Below are 21947 nucleotides of genomic sequence, written 5' to 3' on the forward strand. Positions count from 1 at the left end.
TATCATCTGGATCCGTTGGGATCAGCTGTCCGGGCTGTGCCCCTCCCATCTCCGTGTGCACTCCCACAAGATGGGGTAGAAGCAGAAAAGGCCTTGACTCTGTGTAAGCTCTGACCAGCAGAAATAAAAACTGAGTTATCATAGCACTGCTTCCAGCACAAATTCAAAACACAGCCCCAGATCAGATACTGTGAAGAAAATTAATTCCACCACAGCCCAAACCAGCATGTGGGGATTTCTGGCTGTTACTAGCATCGTATTTTTTTCAGTAAGTTTAAAGCTTACATTCTTGACAACTTCAGAACTAGTCTAGGTTAAAATAAGAGTTTATAGCTCAGTAGCTATGAACTTCACTCACTGTCACATAAGGCAGCCATTAGAAAATGATGGCTTCCATCCTGTCTCTGTTTCCGCAACATTGAACAATTGATAGTATCTTAACTAAAATGCTCTTTGCATTCTCGTCACAAATGGCATCTATAATGGTCTATGTAAACCAAACTTCAATTTGTCTCCTTTCTTCCAGAAGTTCATTAAATGCTACAAAAAAAGAAAGATTGCAGCCATTACAGAGAGCTGGTGTAGCTCAAAGTAGAATATGCAAAACACTTCGGCTTTCTGTTACATTTAGTGAGACCATAACAATTAGCTTTTCAAACCAAATGAGGACTGAGTCCTACACCTCTGTGACATTTACTGGAAAGTCTTGTCTTTAAATCACAATGATAAAAACCCAAAATTATAATAAGGTTTTAAGTACTATTTATCCTGACTGCTACAATAAGTGAGGGTAAGTTGACAAGTATATTAAAGAACTTCTGCTTATATCATTAAGTGAATTAATGTGAATTTGTTGCAAAAATATAAAGTCAGAGAATGGGGAAAAAATAGAAAATATAAAGAGATTAAAAATCACAAGAAACAGCTTCTGATCAGCAGTAAGAAAGGCTGGTGATGAGGTGTCACACTAGGATGAGAGAATGATTACATAGAAAACATTTAGGCAAGACAAGCACTTTCAGAGCAGCTTTTAGAAATCTGCAGCTGCACATGTGCACAAATCTATTGTATTTTTCAGCTTTATCTAGTTTGGAATTTTCTGGTTTGTGTTTTCTGTGAAGGACAAAACACTTACGGGAAAAAAGATTGATTAATTGTGCTTTTTTATTTGAAGTATATTTTGGTGTAAGTTTGCCTGTAAAGGACTAGACTCGCATCAACAACTCTTCAGCTTTGAGGCCAGGAAGGAACTCAGCTCTGACACACGGGCAGAATCACACCAGAGGGTTCGAAAACCATGTGGAGAACCGGGGTGGCACTGCGGGCGCTCTCCCGGGTCGGACATGGAAGGCTGCGCCTTGCACAGAGAAAGGAACACTCATTTTAAACGCAAATACCGGCTGACCCCGTTGGAGCTCCGGCGCACAAACTCTGTGATAACGAGCGTGGGTACACACCACCCCCGGCCGCCCCTTCCTCCCCCGGCCGCCCCTCAGCGCTCCCGCGCTCCCGCCCCGGGCCGTGATTGGCCCCGCGTGCTCTCACTCCTCCAATCCGAGGGGGTACGACCCCACCCCCGCCCGATCCCGCCCGCCCAAGCGACGGCTCGGCTCCACCTTTCCGGCCGTCTCCATGGCAGTGAGGGCGCGGGGTGTTTTAAGACGTCCCTGAGACCACGGCGGACGGTTGCTTTCCTTTTCGAAGCTGGCGAGGCTAAAGGTAAACCAGCAAGTGTATTTGGTATTCTGTTTTTATTTCCCGACTCATTCTCCCGCAATCATACGGGATATTACATTTCAACGAGATCGTCGATCCATCCCCCCCCCCCACCCCCCGTTCCCAATGGTAGGGCTCAGGCGGTACGCGGCCCCGCTGCGGCGGTGCTGCTCCTGCCCTATCAGGGCCGCGGCCTGAGGCGGAGCGGCCGCGGGTCTTGGGGTGGCGGTGCTGTCTTCGGCCCGAGGGGCCTCCCTGGGGCTTCTGGAAATTCGGGGACTGCCGGTGGAGCTTCATCCCGGGCTGCCTCAGGCCTTGGCATCCGCCCAGGGCAGCAACGAGTGTAGCGGTTGCCCCACGGCGCAGCGGGCGAATGCTCAGGCTGGGGCCATTTTGTCACTCGCGCTGGTGCTGGTTTATTGCTCCTGTTGTAAGCTACAGGCGCTCCTAAAAACAAGAGGTGCGTGCGGCGGGGTGCTCTGGCTTCTCCTGCCGCCGGTAAAGGTGTGTCGCGAAGCAGCACGAAGTGCCCTGGCTGAGGGAAGGAGCACTGAAGGGATGTGCTCCGTGTTAAACAAGGTGAAGCGTTAGCAACGGGCCAGGTGGCTAGACGTGTTTCCAGAGTGTGGTAAAACATGCATCCCTAGAAGATGCGCCCCAACTTCAGCAGAGGCCACGTGTAAATCACTGGTTTCAGAGTTAGGGGTGACACGTGATAGTGAGAAGGCCTTAACTAACGTTATCTTGATGAGCTCTTTTAGCTCTCCCACCCTTTGACATTATGAACATGTGACAAGTTATTTAATTTTACTTAAGGTGACAACAGCGCAGTCACCTCTGAGGTAAAAAAAAATAGGCAAAACGTTTTCAGCCTTCTGAAAAGTGCTGTAGGATCTTCATTTGCATCAGTGGGCAGTTGATCTCCTTAATAGCTCAGAAAAAAACCTAGTAAGTCCTAAACAATTTAAACTGTGCACTCCCTTATGTACTGAATTACAGTGCTGAAAAGCTGAGCTCAAGAAGTTATCACTTAATTTTTCAAGCATTTGGACATTAAACTTAAGTAACTTAAGTTTCCTTTAGTAGCTTAAATTATTTAGTTAAGTTGCTTAGTTTAATCATGCCTGTACTCAAAGATAGTTTCCTAGGAACAGGTCCCTGTATCTGTGAGAAGTAGTTTAAAATTACAACTTTGCGTTCGGTATAACATGATAAAAGCCAGAAATCAGTAATGTAAACAGTAATAGACAATTTATGCAAGCACAGTGTGTGTGTGTGATTGTAAGCATGTGAAACTCGAGAAAACTCAATGCTAAATCTGAAACTGAAAAAAATTTGGTTCTTTCATAAATTATTAGAACACAGTAGCATTTTCCTAAAACATATTGTGAACATTAGTAGTGTGAATGTATTCAAAGCATAATGTAGCGATGTCTTGTTGCAGGTTTTGTGTAGATAGCTGACATATAGATATAATGTGTGCAGCTTTTTAACCAGAATGGTTTAATACTGGAAAGTATATGTTAATGTAGATCTTCAGAAGATTTTAATTTCACTCGGTTTTCCTTCCATAGAGTACAAAACCGGAGCAAACAACTGAAGATGTCATCCCGTTTGGCTCAGGAGGTTCACCTTGCTAGAAGACATGAGGAAATGTGAGTAGTTGTTTGTGTTGGGTCTTGTGAGATTCTCCCTGCCTGCACACGACCCTCGGTGCCAGTGAATCTCCGCTCTGCACAGCACAGTGGTGCTTCAGCAAGGGGCTGGAGTTCCAGGAGGTGGCACTCTTCCTTTAGAAACCATGGGAATTAGCATCCTTGCCTGCTGTTCCGGGTATTTAGGTTGATGAGGTTTTTGACTTCCAATGGTGGTGCTGGTTTAAGATCTCCATTGTTAACCTGTCACCGTTAAATTCCTGTTTGGGGAAGGTAATTGGATTCTCTCACTCAATGACTCAGTTATAGAATTGCTTCTTTGTTGCCCTCTAAATTCAAATTGTGAGGCAAATACAGTAATGATTCAGAAAAATTTGCTTTTCTTGTAACAACTAGTACGTGCCAATGAGCAAATGTAGTGCCGATCAAGTCACCCCAACCCACCCTGTCTTTCCTTCTTCTGGGAGATTCAGCGTTTCTACGCACCTCAGCATTTGAGGACTGCTGACTGCAACATTATAGCTTCGTACAAGCACAGCAGGTGATGGCTGCCTGTACCTTTTCCCTCCCCCAGCACACCCACCCTGCAGCTGGTTTAATTAGCCCCATAGTTTTGAGAAAACTGGGTAAGGTAAAAAGGTTATTTTCTAGGTCCTGAGCAAAATGTTCTACCCACTTAGCAAAATGTTTTCCTTTGTAGACTGTCTCAGAGATCAGAGCTGCTACAGCAGATGGAGACTTATTTAAGAGACAAAAAGACTAAAAAGACATGGCAAACTCAAGCAGCTGATGCAGCTCATAAAAGGAATGCAGCACTTTTAAATGTAAGTTTCTGCAACTACCAGGAACCGCATCAAAATGTCATGGTTATGTAGCTTAGATAATTAAAAAAAAAAAAAGAGAGAAGTGTTTGCTCTATAGTTGTCATTTGAATTCTCTTCTATATGGTTCCCTCTTCTGGAACTTGACCAAAAAGTATTAAATGACAAGTCTTTATTATCCAATGGCATCACTACCTATTTGCCATGCCCTTCTTACAAAAGCCTCGTGGTGGCAGCTGCTACTATGTATTTTTATTTTTTTAAGTACCTGTGGAGATGTAACACATGCTAGTACAAGTCTGCGTGAGAGAACTTCGGGGTGTGTCAGGACTCACAGCCCCTTTATGCTTTGATTCAAGACATGGGGATATGTTTGAAAATGGGCTGACCAGGCTACAGTGCTTTGGGCCAAGGGTAGGAACTGTTCCCCCACTGTGGTTAAGTTGTGGAAGAGGTTCTCAGTTTAAGCACTTTACTTTCAAGTCTGTAAAAGCAGTGTTTGGTGTTTCTGGCTCTTCGTAGGGGTGACACCATTAATAATGCTCATAGCTGTTCTACATACCAGTTGTCATATTTAGGTAAGATTTGTTTCCTAGGTAAATTCAGCAGACATTGGAGAATGGGCAGTTTAAAAGATCTAGGTTTGATGGCAGGGACTGGAATACTAAAAGGCTCCTCTGGAACCCCTAACTCAGGCCTCTGAGTTTGGAGAGATGGACTTGACCACTGACATGATGGACTTGAAAAATGTGTGTTGGTTTTTCAGGAGACAGCAGCAAATTGAACCTCCAGTGCCTTTTCTTTAAGCTCCTACTTATTAAGGGTCCATAATGCATGTATTGTGTTTATTGAAAAAGTAAGTTTTACTCTAGAAAATTACAAGATTAATTTGTATCACCAGAATTTCGTTGGGTTTTTTTTCATGCAGAGCCTGGTTTAGGTATAAAATGTTCACATTTTGGGTGGGTATAACTCTATTGCATTAGAGTTTGTATTTAAATGGGAGTTATATTTAGAGAGGGGCAGACAAGGCAGAACAGTTAGCCAGGAATGCCTTCTTAACTATTCTGTGACAAAGAAGATTTTTCAACTTGGACTGGTGAACTGATGCATTCTGGACAGGGGCGATCAACCCCCCCTTTATTTGTTATAGCAAGTGTAGGTGCTTCAGTGAGAGGCTGGGACAAATGGAAGGTTTGGTTATTTTTTCCATGGCTCCTACTCCGTTAATTAGTAATTTCAGCCATTATCACTCCTATTTTCCATATGCATTTTAGGTTACTTCATAAATAGAGGGTTTTATAAATTATTTGTGTTTATGAATGCATTCTCAGTTTACATATGCAGGCAAACACAATAAATGAAAGAGTATATTTCTCCATCCTTTATTGTACTGGAAATGGTAACAATAGCTCAGACATATACAGAGTGTAAATATTTCTGCAGTTAAACAGATATTTGCTATCTTCTGTCACATCCTCAAAATTGTTCCTTTCAAGTGTCAAAAATGTTGGTGTTTGTACAGAAAAAAAGCAAAATCATATGTATCAAAACAAATTCTGTTGCAGGATAAAGTAGCATAAATCAATTTAAATCTATTAATTTTATCCTAGTTTTAACAAGCATGCACTCCTGCAGATGCTTTTTGATAACAGAAGAAAACAGGAAAAAAAAAAATCTATGTAGCATAATATATGAGAAGCTTGAAAACAAGACTGATTAATGTGCCAGCTTCAGAATATTGTTCCTGATACCAGGCACTGTACATTTCACAGTTACCATGTGGAGAGTTGTTGATTTGGCCTACTCAAAAATACATGGACATGACGAAGTGTTATTTTTTTATTTGCATTTCTGGTTTTCTGCGTGTAAGCAAAATCAGTTGTTTTCAGTAATAGATCATAGCAAAAGCCATTTTTCTTTCTCTGTGCTAGTTGGAATTTATGCACAAGAAAGATTTCAAAATTAATTTAAATTCGAATCAGTAGGAAGCAAGGAACTAACCTTTTTTTTTTAATTGAAATTTTGACATTATAAGCATTTGTTCAGCATTTGAACATAATTATCAGAGTATTTTCCTCAGTGTCTTTAGAGGGAGACTGCAGATTAGGGAAATCTGTGTCATTTGGTGCTTATATAATGTTGTTGTAATAAAAGCAGAAATTAGACTAGTATTTGTAATCTAATTTATGACATTTGTTTCTCAGTGATATTTCTTGTGTTTAGAAATATGTATTACTGTGGAACAGCTTGTAACATGAAATAGAAAAAAGTGTGCTATATAGTAATTAGTACTGGAAAGGTAATTTAGAACAAATTTGCTTTCCTTCCCAGGCATGCAATTCCAGAATTATTTAAGCGGGATTCTGCCAGACTGATATCAATATAAGTGACAGCTGAATTTGGTCCCCTAAAAGCAATGCATGTCTCATGCATTCCATTTTACTTCTGGGCAAGGGTCTTGAATTGTTTTTGTTCCAGTCCTTGTGGTTTTAGGGGAAGCGCTGTAAGATGCTCTCTTTTTTTCAGTACTGTGACATATTAGATTAGCTGGGTTTTTTTCCAAAGAAGTTTATACTGATTATGTATTTATTTTTATATTGGTGACAGGGATTTATTTTTCCTACAAAGCTTGCCAGTTGTGTAGACACACAAGAAGTGCCATCTAATCTTTCAGTAGTTCCAGTTATTTTCTAAAGCATACTACACCTTCCAGCAAAAATTTCTTTCCCTGTCTGTCATTAAATCAGTATTCTGAATGACAATAGACTGCACAACACAAACTGGAGTGAGCAACGAAAAGACATGTCCGATATCTAGGCTATGCCAAAATTACCTTCTCTACTAAACATATATGCACAACTGCTGTCTCCTTTCTTGCCTGAAAGACACTCATTTCCTATCACCATAAACATTCCAATGACTTGGCTGAGTCTATAAAGTAATAATTATTGATATTCTTCTTCCTTCTTTTTAAAATTCCTACAGTAATTAGGAAGAAGGAATCAGAAAGGAGGAAAAACCTGTGGAAGGATATGAGGTGAACATTACTGAATGATCCTTTATTCAGTATGGTTCATTATGATGGTAACTTCTCCAAACTTGGCCTGAGCCATTCTGAAACAAGCTTCATTTGGTGCTGTTTGAGTGTATCTGTTCTAAGTATGTGCAATTTAAGTGATTTAAGCTTAAGTCACTTAAATCTGTGTTGGCTTCTTGTTATTTTGACATCGTGATTTCAAATGGCTTATGTCCTTTTTCCTGTTCCTTCTTTAAGTTTATCACATTAGTCTTTTCTTACCTGAGAAGGGGCAGCCATTTGCTGCTTCTGAGAATTTGGATAAACCTGAGACTTAGTTTACTCTTTCTCAGACATCCTTTAGCTTCCTACAGTGGTATGGATTTTGCTGTAGAAAAGGGAGGAACAGTTTGCAATTATGTACAAGAGAATATTGTAAAAGAAATTAATGAAATAAAATAAGATGAACACTAAATTGAACAATCTGATTGTATCTGTGTCACTAAGTTGAACTTCAGCTGACAATAAGGCTGGTTTTTTGCTTTTATGAATCATACTCTACCGAACTAAACTTGAGTTGAACACTGTTTACTTATTGATGTATTCAGACTGGCTATTATTCAATACGAGTAATCATGTTTGGTCTCTCTTGTGGATATGCTCCTCCAGAATCTCACTCTTCTTTTCAGCAGCAGTGGTGGTGAATATTTGGGAAGTCCCTTTGGGGAATTTCCTCTCTCGTTTAGTTTTTCTGTTGTACTCTTCACACCCGCTCTCTGCTCCCAACTCTGCCATCTGCTATACTTTCTTTCCCCCTCCACTCTGTTCAGCTTTGGCTTCTTCACACCCCACTCCCACGTCCCTTTCTGTCTCTCTTCATCTGCCCACCACTCAATCTCTTCAATGTTTGGGTATGGAACTAAGCCCACAAGAACGGGTCAGAACTTTAGAGGGGGAGGGTGGTTAGTTTGGGGGCATGCTTTGATTTGTTTGTTGCTGTTGATTTTTTTGGTTGTTTCTTTTTTAAAAGATTTATTTTGGCCTCTGTGAATCCAGCACACATCCACTGGACAAGCAGAAACCCAAATACTGATTTTTTTTTTTTGTAAGAAAGCTATGTGAGGTGCATTGTCATCCAAGTTTGTCTGGTGAACAGCTTGCTGCAGCTCTACATTTTTGTGCACATGTTATGCATGCATATTAGCAAGTCATCTTTGTCTTGAGAAGTAAAGATCTTGCACATAATTTGCCTAGTTACTTTACAGTTACAGTAGCTAGAATACATACTTCAATCTTATGCAGCACAGAAAAAGGTGCTCAGTTCCCCTCCATTTCCTTAAGTTTTATACAACAGAATTTAACTGATTTACCCTGGTGTCCAGAGAGAATAGCAGTGTTTTACAGCAAAAGTCTTACTTGGTTGTGAAATGTGCTCTTGTATGAAAAAGGTGCAGCAAACATATTTAGCAGATGTAGGGTGTTAGTCTAAGCAGTACAAGTTGTATTTCAGAATGACTAAACAAAGATTTGAACTTTGGTGTTATTATTTGAAAGCTGTTTAGCTGTAATAGGTTTATTTAGTTAATTTAAATGTCTTTCTATGTGTATTTTCCTTTTAAAATTCCCAGTGCTTGTTTTTAAAATGTACTTTGCCTGTGTTTTAGGATATAGAAGCAGCAGAAAAAAGGCTTCAAGAAAGAATATATTTACTTCCACATCCCGATATTGTTAAGTTAGAAGTAAGTCCTAGAACTCTGTCTTTTCATTTGTTTTCATTTGCTCTTTAACAAATATTTTGCTTTTTTGTTTTTTTCTCTGAAGCATGTTCTTAAAGTGAAAATAATTGATTTTAAAATCCAGTATAGCCAAAGGCCTGTGTGCTGTGTAGCAAGCTGAACCTTAATTCTGGAACAAGGTCCCTAGATTCTGGAGCATTTCTGGTGGAAATATTTAGCAGCTTTCAGATCTGTACTAACTTCTATTTTAAAATGAAGTCAAATATAAAAAATTAATATTGTGAATATCAGAAAATTACTGTGTTTACTATGTCAGAGCTATTTAGTTTGTTTTATGTGGTCATCCTATTCTCAGTTTACCACAGATTGTCATCTTTACATTTCAGGGTCAACAGTTTATCAGCATTAACAGAGAAAATTTCACATCAATTATTTAGAGTTGTATGGAAGCTTCTAAAAAGTACTGCAGCAGGAACAGTCGATTCTTTTTTTTCCTTCTCAACCTGCAGTCTGTAAAGCATTACTTAAAGATAAAAATTCCGAGCAGTCAGATTCCCATTTGTTTCTTGCCCCAGTGGTTTGTGTATTCTGTGCTATGTGGTGGCTTGGTTCCCACAGGCACAGGAGCAGAGTGTCCCATGCTGATTTGGGTGCTGGGGCCCTGTCAGAGCAGGGTGAAGGGCCGGGTTTCAGCACTGTCAGCTGTGAAGAGAGGATTATTGTACCTCAGCTTCACACCTGCTGGGCAAGTGTTGTCATGCTTAGGCTATTACTTAAAGGAGAGGCATCGCTTCTTGTTCTGGTTACTATTCAAAGTTTTCATCTGTCATTGCATTTTGTAAATAGCCTACTGTGACTGTGACAGGGTGCACACTGGGTATGCCCCTTCAATGGCTTTTTTATTATTTTTAGACATTTTTAGGCAAAAGGGTACACTTTTTCCTGAATACTTGTACATTTTGAATGATGCTAAGGAAGATGCCAACCTACTAATATTAAACCTGTTTTGATTGTGTTCAGAAGTAGTTTTAGCCTCTTCAAGGACTTTTGAGTCACCTCTAGAGCTGTTTGGGTCAGTTAGTCCCATGGTAGGTGTTAAGCTGCTTGAGGCATGTCGAGCGAAGTCCAAACAAATGGGAGGCTGCAGAGCAATTGCTCGTGGCTGCAGAATGTCTGTGCTCTGCAGCAGTGGTGAAATTTTGGAGAGAACAGAGTTACTATTTGAAGGAGAAGATCCTATTTCAGCTTTTTTTTTTATGCTTCTAGAGAAGAGTGTTATAAATAGCGGAAAAAGAAAACTTTCTTTCATAGTACAAAATTCTTGTGCATGCTTTGTTCCAAAACACTTCTGAGCATATTTCACTCAGCCATGTATGTGTCTGTATTAATATACTCTGAAAGTTATGGCTATAATGGATCCCCAGCTTGCTGAGTCGGAGTAGTTTTGTGTGACAGCACATATGCTTGTCAAAAAAGATTCTTTGAGTAAATCTGTTGAAGAAAATATTTTTGTAAACCTGCAAGAGCCATAGTTATATCTGAGTTACATGTAAGGATCAAAATGATTAGCCAGGAATCTAATACTTTGCAGGGAGATCTTCAGTTTTATGCTACACTTCTCTCTCATTATATACTTAAGTAAAGAAAAAAGGCTCACTACATATGTATCATAACAGTTTTCTACTGCAAAATGATGTTTTTCTGAATGGACATCAATGGCAAAAAATACGTATGTGGATTGATTAAATTGTTATCTTAGCACAGTTCTTAGATCACATTATTTTGTGGGGGAAAAAAATTATACCTGTGACTTAAAATTTTCCTGAAAATGCTACAAAGTTGTCCTTAGGATACCAACACAAAAATGGTGAATGATGAATAACAGAGATAAATAATACATTAAATTTATTACTCAGAGGCACAGTGTAAAGCAAGAGGAAGGGTTAGATGACCCACAGTGGTTCTTCTAGACCGCAGGCTAAATATACAGCACTTTCTAATTATTATTTTTGTGATCCAAATACTGGAGATGATTACTTCGTCAGTGAGTTATCAAGTCTAAAATTTTACTCAAATATTTTGAATGATAGTTCTGTATAGTACTGTAAACTTTTCTAGGATAATCAGTTTACATTGGTAAATGTGCAGCCTTCATTTCCAACGTTTTTTTCCACTACAGAATTAAATTCCAGTAACATACATACTTAAATATAAAAGCTGCTTTTGGAAAAGTATATAATCATGGAAAGTAGTTTATTAAAGGTACTGTAGCGTGTAAACTGATGTGTTGCTTACCACAAGAGGGCACATTCAGTCACTTCACAGTTTGTCCTGCAGAATGAAATATTTCTAGGCTGATATTTTGTATCATACAAGAGATTAAAAATGTCATGTGTTAAGTACGTTGTTCTTTTCTGAATTGCTTTACTCTTAAAGTAAGATTTAATAATGCATTGCATCTCTGTATTGTTTTAAACTGGCTGACACAGATTTTGAAATTAAGTTTATTTTTTCTTATATCTTTCTCAGACTCTCTATTGGGCATCAATAAAAGAATCTCTTCCCAAGTGGGAAGAGTTTCTTTTAGGAAGAGCAGAAGTTCCTATTGGCTTTAAGAAAATGAAAGCTACAAAGCAGAGCATAAACTACCCAGAAGAAGATTCACAAAAATAAACATTTTAGTTTCATTTTGTTTTGTAATTTATCACTTAAGCAGAGAAGATCATCCAGATCAGGCAACAGAATATCATGCCATTAAACTGAAATGTAAATAATTTAAATGAAAATTAATTATATAGGATAATTTGATTCCACTGTTGCATTGTGTACAATTCCTTATTTTTATTCTGTACTAGAGAGGCAATCCTCAAACAGGCTTTTAGGATCAAGAATGAGAAACATTGGTGTATAGATTTACACCAAGGCAATTGGGTTTTCAGTATGAGAAGAATTTTATATTATTTTTAATCCTCTGCTTCTACATATAAGTGCAATAAGTAAAGACAGAATCTTGCATTATCCTTCTTCACTTCAGTCATCTGTGCTGCATGCCTGCTCAGGGATGAGGGAGAAAGGAAGAATTTAGTGTTAGCAGAAAAGGCAGACTGTGCATCAGAGTAGCCTTGGTTTAGCATCAGGAATCTGTGGAAGAACCTTAATGAGAGCAGTTGTAGAAGGAACAAACTTGAATTCCTGCATCTTGTTTTCCCTGATTTTTGTCATTGCCACTTTCAGCGCTTCTACACCTCACTCCAGGCAGCTTTTCCCAACCTCCTTCTGCCTACATTGTATTTCTTGTCTAACAGGTGGGCAAACAAATCTCTAGGGCTTTTTGCTACTTCCAGGTTGCTCTTAATGCTATTTTCTTTCTGCTGATATAATCTACAAGTGAGATCTTTTTCTGAGACATGAAAAGTTTGAAAGAAGCAAACTGAAAAGTAACTGGCTGTGGCTGTCCAAGAACAAAGCATATACAGAAGCTGAGGATATAATATTTTCATTTTCAACCATTGAGCAGCTTCTCAGCTTTCACCTACAGAGGTACAGTATCAGTGAGTTTTAATTGTACTGAGCTAACTAGGTATGAGAAATTCACTGGTGCAGAACTTCTAAAAGTGTCAGCTCAGTGGAAGATCCTTCCTGGTTGTGACATGGCCTGCAGAAAATTAATCTTTCCTAAGCAAAAGAAGCCTAGAAAATATTAATTTCTTTTATTGTTAAGAACCTGGACTTGAGTCAATATACTGTTAAAATTTAATTTCCTGCAACAACATCATTCCACCCCAACCTGGAAGTAGTAGGAAAAAAAAAAAACAAAACCTCTGCCAGTGTCTGAGGGTATGAAAATGTAATGATTATAAATATTGCTAGGCTGCTGCGTATCTGAGCTATGCATCTTCATACTACATAGAGACCCCACTATTCAAAAAAAATTATATCCCTATGTAGCAGGAAGAATCACTGACACAACAAAATCAAAACTTTAGGTACAATGTAAAATTGTTGTATATTTTCCACAAATGAATTAAGAGTTCATTTTAAACTTTTTCTGTTGAAGTGTCCATTAAACTGATAACTTTTTGCAGAAACTGCCATCTTAGAATTATCCTGTTGAGTGGGTGTTGGTGTTTGTAACAATAACGTTGTTTTCATAATATGTGATGGCAGATTAGCACGCTTCTCTGCAGTGTTGTTAACAGTTGTAATTAAGGAATAAACAGTAAAGGGTGTCAGTCCGATGACAATTTCATCTATAGTGTCACAATACAAAATGTCACAAAATATTAGAACTGTTATATAACTACAAAAATATCAAATTAGGCTTTCATCTTACAAGCTGAGAGCTTAAAAAAAACTTGGCATAGAGATCATTACAATTTTATACCTACTCAGTGTTCTGTCACAAAGACAACTTGGTAATATTTTCTTCTGTAAACTCACAATGTGATTCTCAATCTGATTTAGTGGGAATGTGTATGATCTTACAGTTGTAAAGCTCACATTTAAAAAGCAAGTAATTGGAACCAGTTGAGCACACAAGAAGGGAAAACTTATACATGATGCTCAGAATGAAGGGATGGATGAGCAGTTAGTTGCTAACAAAGAATGGGATTCATCCCGTTCTTTGCATCCAAAGGGAAATCACCGAAACTAAAATCTGGGCCCCTAAGTACTTTATACATGCGAATAATCTGGGTCTTTATCTCTTTTGACTCCACCTAATCACTGGGACACAATGCAGATGCTTACTGTCTCCTTGCCCTTGTGATTTCCCCTGGAAGGAGGTCTAAGTGTGTGGACAGTGAGGGCATGGAAGCTCCATGGGTGAGAGTTTGGCAACATGTGTGAAAGGCACCTGCAAGCAGGATTAGAGTAGTCACCATGCCACTGTTAGGTGCTCACATAGCATGCCTGAGAGGAAAATGAAATTATCTTCAAAGAAGGAATTTAACTTTTTTTACTGCAGCATAACTTTAGAAGCAGTAGGACAACTAGTTCAAGGAAAACTATTTAGAAACATGTCCAGAAAAGTGAAAACTGAATGAAGAGAAACATTTAAAGCAGTAATGTATGTAGGTGACTGCTCTCAGAGACAAGGGCCTTCATGTTGGCCTGTGGTTTGAAACAAATAAATGCCTATGACTGTGAAATAGCACAGCAATAGCAGCAGGGGCAACACAGCAGGGCCACTAAGGTACAGGAGCAAGTGTCTCCTGAGCTGGGGCATGCAGTGGCGCGGAACATAATTACATGGTATCTCCTGTTCTACTTAGAATTTTTGAGTATAATTTACCATGGCTGGGCTAGCTTGATACTTGCCTTTTTATAGATAAAGATTTGAGAAAGCAAGTGTTAAACTTTAGTGTGCTTAAAAAGAATTTAAGAATCCCCCAAAGTGATTTCTACTAATCTGATTTAATATTGGTCTCCTGTGAGATCTTGAATGGGTATTCTTCACCAAGTCAAGGCAGTTACCTAAAACATGTAGTTACACCCCATCTTTTCCCAAGCTTTTATATATGTATCAAAAAAAATAAAATATAGATATTACATCATATGTATCTTCTGTAATTTCCTACCCAACCTGAGTAAATGTCTTTTCTCTCAAAAAAACCTACCACACGCCCCCCCCCAAAAAAAAGAGAAAAATACCCCAAAACGAACAAACGAACCAAGAACAAACCAAACTTGTCACTCTGTAGTCTTGACTTGCTGCTTGCCCTTTTGTGTTACAATACATGTATGCATAAGGTGCAGTGGTCCTAGGGGCCTGTTGCTTCTTGTGCTTGTCTAGTAGTCAGGGGACATCAATTGAGTGAAGAGCAGTGAGGAAACCCAAAGGTTTTTCCTTGTTTGTAAGTTAATCTTGGAGTATCTTGCAGGAAGAAATAATTAATCATACTTTTCTAGGTTAATGCACAGATAAGTAACCGCAGTACTAACCCAGGAGCACAGCCTGTTCACCCATCTTGTCACCTCTACCAATACATTCCCAAGCTTTTTACTTTCTCAGTTATCTGGCTGTGGGGGCAGGAGTAGAAGGCAAGGCATGTTACTTTTCCCTAGCATAAGAAATTTCTCACTCTGCAGAATCTTTCACAAGCCTATTAATTTAATTTGAAAGTTCATTTGAAATAGTAAGTTGGTTTAGACACATGATACTTGACATTATGGTATCCTCTTGATTGTATTTATTCAGGATCATGTTTTCATAAAAGTTGGGAGCTAATTTTTAGGCTGAGCTTATAGTTTTTCATTTCTGTCTTTTTAGTTCACATAGAACAGGTTGGGGATGTAGATGCTCAGTTTGAGCTTGTTGGTACTGAAAAATAAGAAAACCAAATTTGAAATGGAATGTACTTGTAGAGGTTATATCTGAAAGAAAACATTATTTACTCCATAATGGTAATTTTCATAATATTTTAATAGTTGTGTTCAGATACAACTTGACCTTAAATATCACCCCAAATGCAAGCTGTTTTAACATATTTGTAATGCTAAGGTCTTCATTACTGTGATATTCTGTTTGCTCAAGGATTATAATCCATGGGTATACTGTGTTGTACTTGAAATAAAGCTTTGATCCTGTAGTCACTGCCTCTTGGATCTCAGTGTTGCATTGTATGTATGAGTTGGATATAAGTTGGTGCCTGCTGCAGCCAGGTGTGAACAGTGAGTAGACCAGTGATAAATACTTTGCTTAGGTATGGTGTTTATTTTCCTCTGACTCTGATATGAAATATCAATCTGCTGAGTGAAGATGAAAATCTCAGAAGTTTACTGCTGAAAAATCTAAATTTAATGAATCCCAGATCGATTATTTGCACTCTTCCTATTGTTTCGTAATAAGTGTGAGCTAAATTACTTCAGATATGTGATTACTAGGAAGAGGTAGAGAGAGATACTTAAACCCTTGCTAAGGAAACAGGTGGGGGAAAATGGTTCTTTAGTACGTCCTCCTGCTGTGTGAAACTCTTTGTCTTTGCTATAAATAGCATTTTTATAGATTTGATTTGGGAATTTGCTACTCCTTTTAAACACAGCTAAAACAGCTCTTGAAAATGCGCTAAGTTGTACCCGCTGTGTATGTAGCCTTCCAGCTGTAGCTTTTACATTTGACTTACTTTGGATACGTCTGTTTTTTAATGCATACAGATAGAAAGTATGCTCACTTCTTCCGATAAGTTTTATCGCTGTGATGATGATCTTAAAAATAAACGTGTGGTGTTCTGTCCCCTCGCTCTCAGTCCTATAACCTACCAGAAAACCCTAATAGGCAATGAAATTGTGTGAGACGGTATTTACATCACACTTTTGAAACAGATTCAAGCAGAGCCAGCTGCTGTAAGATTATTTTACAAATCTATTGCAAATTAATAAAAGGACAAAAATTGCCTTCCTTTAGGTAAATTACAGTCTCCTTTACTAATTGCGTACCTTAAAGCCGCAGTAAATAAGTACCTGCCTCACTTCAGTGAATGGGAAATGGGAAATGCAATTTTGGTAACCAGACTTGCCTTTCTTTACCGATATACTTCTTATGTGTTCCAATAGCTTCATTGACGGAGCTCTGACTGTTGCTCAATAAAAGCTTCCGGAGGATAATGTACTCAAGTGAAGTACATGCCGGCAGCTTTGTTCAGCGCGGGCGAACCTGCGCGCTGCGCTCCGCGGCCGCGCTCACCCCGCGCCCCGCCGGTACGGGGTCTGCCCGAGGGGCAGCGCTGCTTCGAGCCGGGGAAACGCCGAGCCAAGCGACTGTGGGAAAGGGAGAAAGGAGGGGACAAAAAATCTCCAAACAAACCAAACCCCATTTCTCGATGTTTGGCCGGTGTGAAATGAGCTCGCTGTGGCACGGGGGAGGACAGACGGGTGGCGGTCTGTCGTGATCGGGGCGCGGGGACTGCGCGCCGCCGGGAACAGTGCGCTGGGAGAGGGAACGGGAAGCGCATTGTGTGTGTCCTCCCGCACTCAACGGCGCCGAGATTCCCAGGAAAGCTCTGGGCAGCGGGTTTGATTCCTTGGAAACGCTCGTAATAATGTTAACAGTAAAAAAACATATCCGTAAAATCCTAGGAAAAAGGTTTGTCTATGTAACCCAAAGTGTCGCGGTCCCCAGTCAACTGGAAGCGGTGTTTAGAGGGCGCTTAAACTACTGCCCCGCTTTGCTCTATTTCTCGGACGTTTCTTTGTATTAAGTTTCCGGGTACACTTAGCTTTTCCCTCTATAATTAGCTTTCTTTTCCTGGATTCATTGATAGATACGATAATCCAGTGTTGGTAATATCTCAATTCATTAACATAATGAATCAGAAGGAAGAGGCTGATAATAAATCAGCTTCTATTTGTGTGAAATATCTTGGCAACTGGCAGCAGTGAGGAAGACAGTAGAAGGAGTATCAGACAGTTAACTGGACCTCGGGAACGCGGCTGCAGGAGGTCTCAGGTGCTCTCTGCAGTTTAAACGCCTGAGCCCTTCACAGGACAATCGTGTCCATTGCAGTGGGGCAGCGGCGCTGATGTGGGAAAATACCTGGCTCCCGTGGCCTCGGTCTCCCAAGTGGTTCAATAGCGCACATCCCCGTTGTTTGGGCTCCCCGCCGCCGCTGGCAGAGCAGCCCCACGGGCTAGGACGGGGGCTACCGCTGCTCCCTTCCCTCCCCCCCCACTGCTGTGGCCCCATTTGTGCGCATTGCCCGCGGTCTGGGGCGGCCTGGAAGGGGCTCCGAGAGGCTCGGCGAAGAGCCGGGAGAGGCGAAGCGGCACCAGCGAGGTCCCCACTCCTTGTCCCATCGGCTAGGAGTATTTCTGCCCCCGGGTCAGATCTCTTTTAAAGTTTGTCATCAGCGTGCTTCTTCCGCAAACGCAAAGACGGCAAAGATGCAAGTATTTGTAGAAGTCAAGTTTTGTGTTGTTTCGGGCTTACACACCCAGAATTTTGGGAGCGGACCTTTTCTGTGGTCTGTGTCTGACAGCATTTTGTCCCCGCTGGGGACAATAAGGTGCTTCTTTGACTAAACACGCTCTTACCGGAGTCACCTAAAAGAAGAGTTTAAGATCACTGGTGACTTGAAGCACCCGCACTGAACGGCTGTTTGGGCTCCCTGGGGAGCACGCCCGAGGCTCCCTGAGGGCTGAGCTATATGACGCAGCTTCAACACCTTACGAGGAGAGGCAGCCCGTAAAACAGAGAGCACAGAAGTCTAAATGTACCCTTTTCCTTTTTTTTTTTTTTTTTTTTTTAATTTTTAATTGAGGACACGTGTTGCCCGTGATTCAATCAATTAAGCAATTGCAGTAAATCGGTGAGATAAATACAAATAACATGAGGCTACGGCTTTGGGCTAGGCAGGGTTAGCAATAAGAGTAGGCTAGGAGTGGGGTTAAAAGTTGGGATAGCGTTACCTGGAGAATCAGGATGTGTGGTAGAAACCAGCTGGTAAGAGCATTTCCCCCTCCCCCTTATGGGTCTTCACTAAGGCCCCGAGGTGATGCTGTTGGTCAGCACAGCACCGTACCTGTGAGAGGACCGGTGAGAAGGTGGGGAGGATGGCAGCAAGGGGGAGGTGGGAGGGCGACTAGTTAGGGCAAAGCTGGCCGTGGTGTGAGGTCTGTGAGCAGGAATCTTCAGGAGAGGAAGGGCATGGGGTGACCGTGTCCCCAGGCAGTAACCCCCCCAGCACCACTGTCGGAGGGGTGGGTGTCTTTCCCTGCTCGTGGCCCCCTCTGCCTGCACAGCCCCAGAGTCTTCCTGTCCCTTGCTATCCCATCTTCATGTGGCTCTCAATGAGTCTAAAGTATTCGGGCAGGCAGCCGGTAGCCCTCGCTGTGGCCGCTGTCGGTGCCGGCTGAAGGGCAACGCCTCCACTGGGACCCGCCGTGCCGTCTTTCCCCTCGGTTGCAGGAGCAGCTGCCTCTGGCCCCTTACTCTCTCCACAGAACTCGGCTGTGGATGGCAATGCAGCCCCGGCTTTCTGAGGGTATCCAGGGTACAAATTTGAGGAGAGAGGCAGGAGGTGTTAGGGAGTGGGCAGGAGCCACACCGTGAGAGCTGGGGAAGGACCGCAAGGACTGGCAGCAAGAGCCCAAAGAACAAAAGTGCCCTGATCGCATGGTGAGGTCCATGAAACCCGTCCCTGGAGGGGACCATCGTGGATGACACGCAGGGGTGGGCTGGCACAGTTGAGGCCCAGCAGGCTTACTTAAAAATCATGCAAATACTTCCGTAAAATGGCTTAAAGCGGCAGAAGGCTAAGTCCCGCAGGCACCTGGGCGTCCTGGGGGACACAGCGGTTTCGGAAAGGCATGTGTCAATTTAGCTCTGGTGTTGACTTAAGCGAAAGTGCTTAGCCATTCCTAAACCTAAGTCAATACAGACTTAAGCCAAAATTGTTATTAACGAGCTCTAATCTGATTTAAGAGCCTCCGAGCGAGCCGTGTCTACACGACGCGCGTTGCCTTGCGCTGCGCTCCGCGGTGCCCGGTCCCCCGGGGAGGGGGGTGGGCCGCAGCCGGGGCAGCGGGAGGGGTCGGGCAATGTAGCCCCGGGGAGGAGAAAGGCAGATTTCGGGGAGCGCCGGGCCGCCGTGGTTTGGGATGACCGGTGACCACCCTCCGCGGAATAACTTCATTAAACTGTACCGAGCTCGGCTACCCTGGGGCGATTCGGGTCTGTGCAAGCGCCTCCGGCCCGGGGCTGCCGGCCCTCCTCTGCCGTACCCTCCCGGGGCGTAGTGCGAGGGCCAGCAGTTCCGCTCGCTCGGAGAGGGACATGCCAGTGCATTTTTTTCCCCCGTCCCAATGGGGCAGTTGAGCCCTCCACTCCACCCCTCACTGGGGGCCTTTCTTTTCTTCCCCACCAGCTTTGAGCAGCCCTGTTTCAGATTGGCCTTTTTATGTTTGATATAAAGAATAGTTGTTGGCCAATTCCATCTTTTCATCGCTGCTCTTCAGGCCCGGGTCCAAGCGGCTTGTCAGATGCTCATTAACTCCCCCTTTGGCTCTTTCCAGTGTGTCTCCTAAGCTCATTGTGCCAAGAACTAGCGCTTCTTTCTCTTTACATGGCTCCCTTTCTCTGCTCCATCAGGGAGACAAATTACTTTCCAAAAGGGATCGCCAGGGATGGTTTAATGAGAATTTCTCCAGCGCTGGCCGTGGAAATCAATGTAGTTAACATTCGGTGCACTTAATTGGACTTTTCTCTTCTGCCTCCTTCAAAAAAACTCTGAAGCTATCCTGTTAATCTCTCATTTGTAATCAATTGTGTTGACTAAACAAAAGTCTAGGTCGTCCTTTCTTCCTGTCCCAGACAATCCTTTGTTGCCTCTAAATGCCTCATTCTTGAGGGCTCCTGGTCGTGTAGATGGGTCCGATTTTTGACAGTTCATTATTGCGCTTTTGTCCATTTAATCTCCCTCGCTGTGTTTTGCATGTGCATGCCTTAATGAGCTCCGTTGGCAATTAACATGTTTCTAGCAGCAAACTGGTTGCTCAGACGTTTGGAGAGCGGAGTGCAGGGAAAAGGGCAACGCAGCTGCCTGTAGGTTGGTCTCTTCCCGGTGCCCGGCGCGGTGTCGGGAGACACCTGGGAGCCGCCCGGTCTCGGGGAAGTGCCGGGCCGGGCCGGGCCGGGCCGAGGGGGGGAAGCACGGCGGCGCTGGCACGTCGCTCTCTGCGCGGAGGCACCTCTAACCCTCCCCCTGAGGCACCGGCACCGCTCAATCTGTTGTGTGCGCGGCTGCGGCGCCGGGCGAGGGGTTTTTGTGCGGGTTTTGTGCTATTGAGGCTTGCTGGCAAGAGTGCCGAAGTGTGAGCAGTCGTGGACAGCAGAAACATCTTGTGAGGGAGAAGATAATTGGAGTCTCTGGCGTGTGTGTGTCTGGCAGAGCCGCCCCTCCCCCGCGATCTGCGGCTTGTGTGTGCCGAGATGCGGGGGGGGGGGTCCAGGGCCGGCCGGTGGCGAGAGCGCTGCCGCGGCCCCTTCCCAGTGCGTCCGAGATCGGGGGGAAGCCGGAGCGACAGCCGGTCCGGGGAGGGCTGCCCACCGCCCGGTGGAGGGGCCAGGTGACCAAGCCCACCAGCGGCGGCCGACACGGCACCTCAGGGTGCCCAGAAGATGCCCTTAGCCGTGACGGGGATGCCCTCCCCCACCAAACGGCTCTGTAAACAACGCCGCTTTTTATAAAAATGCGATAAGAACGCGCTTCCTTAATTCCCTTCCTGGGAGTGGGTTTCGCACTGCTCTCGCCCATCAGGAGAGCTGAGGAAGCAGCCTGCGCGCTGTCTGTAGGGCCCGCAGCCGCGCCTGGCTCCCGCTTTCGGCTCCCGGCTGGCAGCCCAGACTTCTTCCCGGCGCCCGAGGTGCGGAGAAGGCGGCGCTTCCCCCGGACCTGGCAGCGGGACCGGTTCCATGGGCACCACTCGGGATGCGCACGCCCCGCTCCCGTCCTCCGGGACCTTGTCCTGCCACGGCCTCCCCCGGCACAGTGTCCTCCCGGAGAGAGGGGTCCCTCCCGCTGTCCCCGGCCCGTGGGTTGTCCCGCCCCGTCTGTCGCGGCGGCGGGAGAGCCAGACTCGGCTCCTGCCTGTCGGGGGTTGAGCCGCAGTCTCTTCACTTGCGGGACCGTCCCCCCCCGACAGAGTTTCCGGAGCGGTGACTTATCGGTGACGGGGTTTGCATTTTTTTCCTTTTTAAATTTCCTTTTAATCTAAAATTCTCTGAATTTTTTTTAACAAATTCGGTCATGATCTTTCCCCGCTGCCAGGATCACTGGACATTCTTTTCCGCTCCTCAAACCGTCAAAATGCTATTTCAGACACTGGAAAATGCAAACCCGGAAAACTCTAAAATCGCCCCGTCCCTACAGCGGGAGCGCGGGGCCCGCAGCCCCGGCCCCAGCCCCCAGCCCGCTCCTTGGAGAGCGCGGAACATCGCAGCCTAATAATGAATCCAGAAACCCGGAGCGAGGGGTCGACTCCCGTTCCTGCGCTCGGCGGCGAG

The 21947-nt window shown here is 43.3% G+C and overlaps 1 protein-coding gene across 4 annotated transcripts; it reads left to right on the forward strand.

Moving 5' to 3' along the window:
• The first annotated feature begins 1615 nt into the window (after nt 1-1615).
• C12H3orf14 (chromosome 12 C3orf14 homolog) lies at nt 1616-15537 on the forward strand. Of its 4 annotated transcripts, none has more exons than XM_010390182.4 (5): nt 1616-1719; nt 3291-3371; nt 4072-4195; nt 8876-8950; nt 11477-15537. In XM_010390182.4, exons 2-5 carry the CDS (start codon nt 3319-3321, stop codon nt 11618-11620), a joined length of 396 nt encoding a protein of 131 aa, XP_010388484.1. In that variant the 5' UTR covers nt 1616-1719; nt 3291-3318; the 3' UTR covers nt 11621-15537. The 4 variants fall into 4 exon arrangements, with proteins under 4 accessions (XP_010388484.1, XP_010388486.1, XP_010388483.1 ...); XM_010390184.4 differs by lacking the exon at nt 1616-1719 and adding an exon at nt 1861-2220; XM_010390181.4 differs by lacking the exon at nt 1616-1719 and adding an exon at nt 1861-2176.
• Nucleotides 15538-21947: the final 6410 nt, after the last annotated feature.

This window comes from Corvus cornix, chromosome 12, assembly GCF_000738735.6.
Source record: "Corvus cornix cornix isolate S_Up_H32 chromosome 12, ASM73873v5, whole genome shotgun sequence".
Classification (NCBI taxonomy): domain Eukaryota; kingdom Metazoa; phylum Chordata; class Aves; order Passeriformes; family Corvidae; genus Corvus; species Corvus cornix.

Coding starts and splice junctions, on each gene's coding strand:
- C12H3orf14 (XM_010390182.4), top strand. CDS start 3,319: ATGTCATCCCGTTTGGCTCAGGAGGTTCACCTTGCTAGAAGACATGAG. Junction 4,196..8,875: donor GGAATGCAGCACTTTTAAAT/GTAAGTTTCTGC, acceptor CCTGTGTTTTAG/GATATAGAAGCAGCAGAAAA. Junction 8,951..11,476: donor CCGATATTGTTAAGTTAGAA/GTAAGTCCTAGA, acceptor TATCTTTCTCAG/ACTCTCTATTGGGCATCAAT.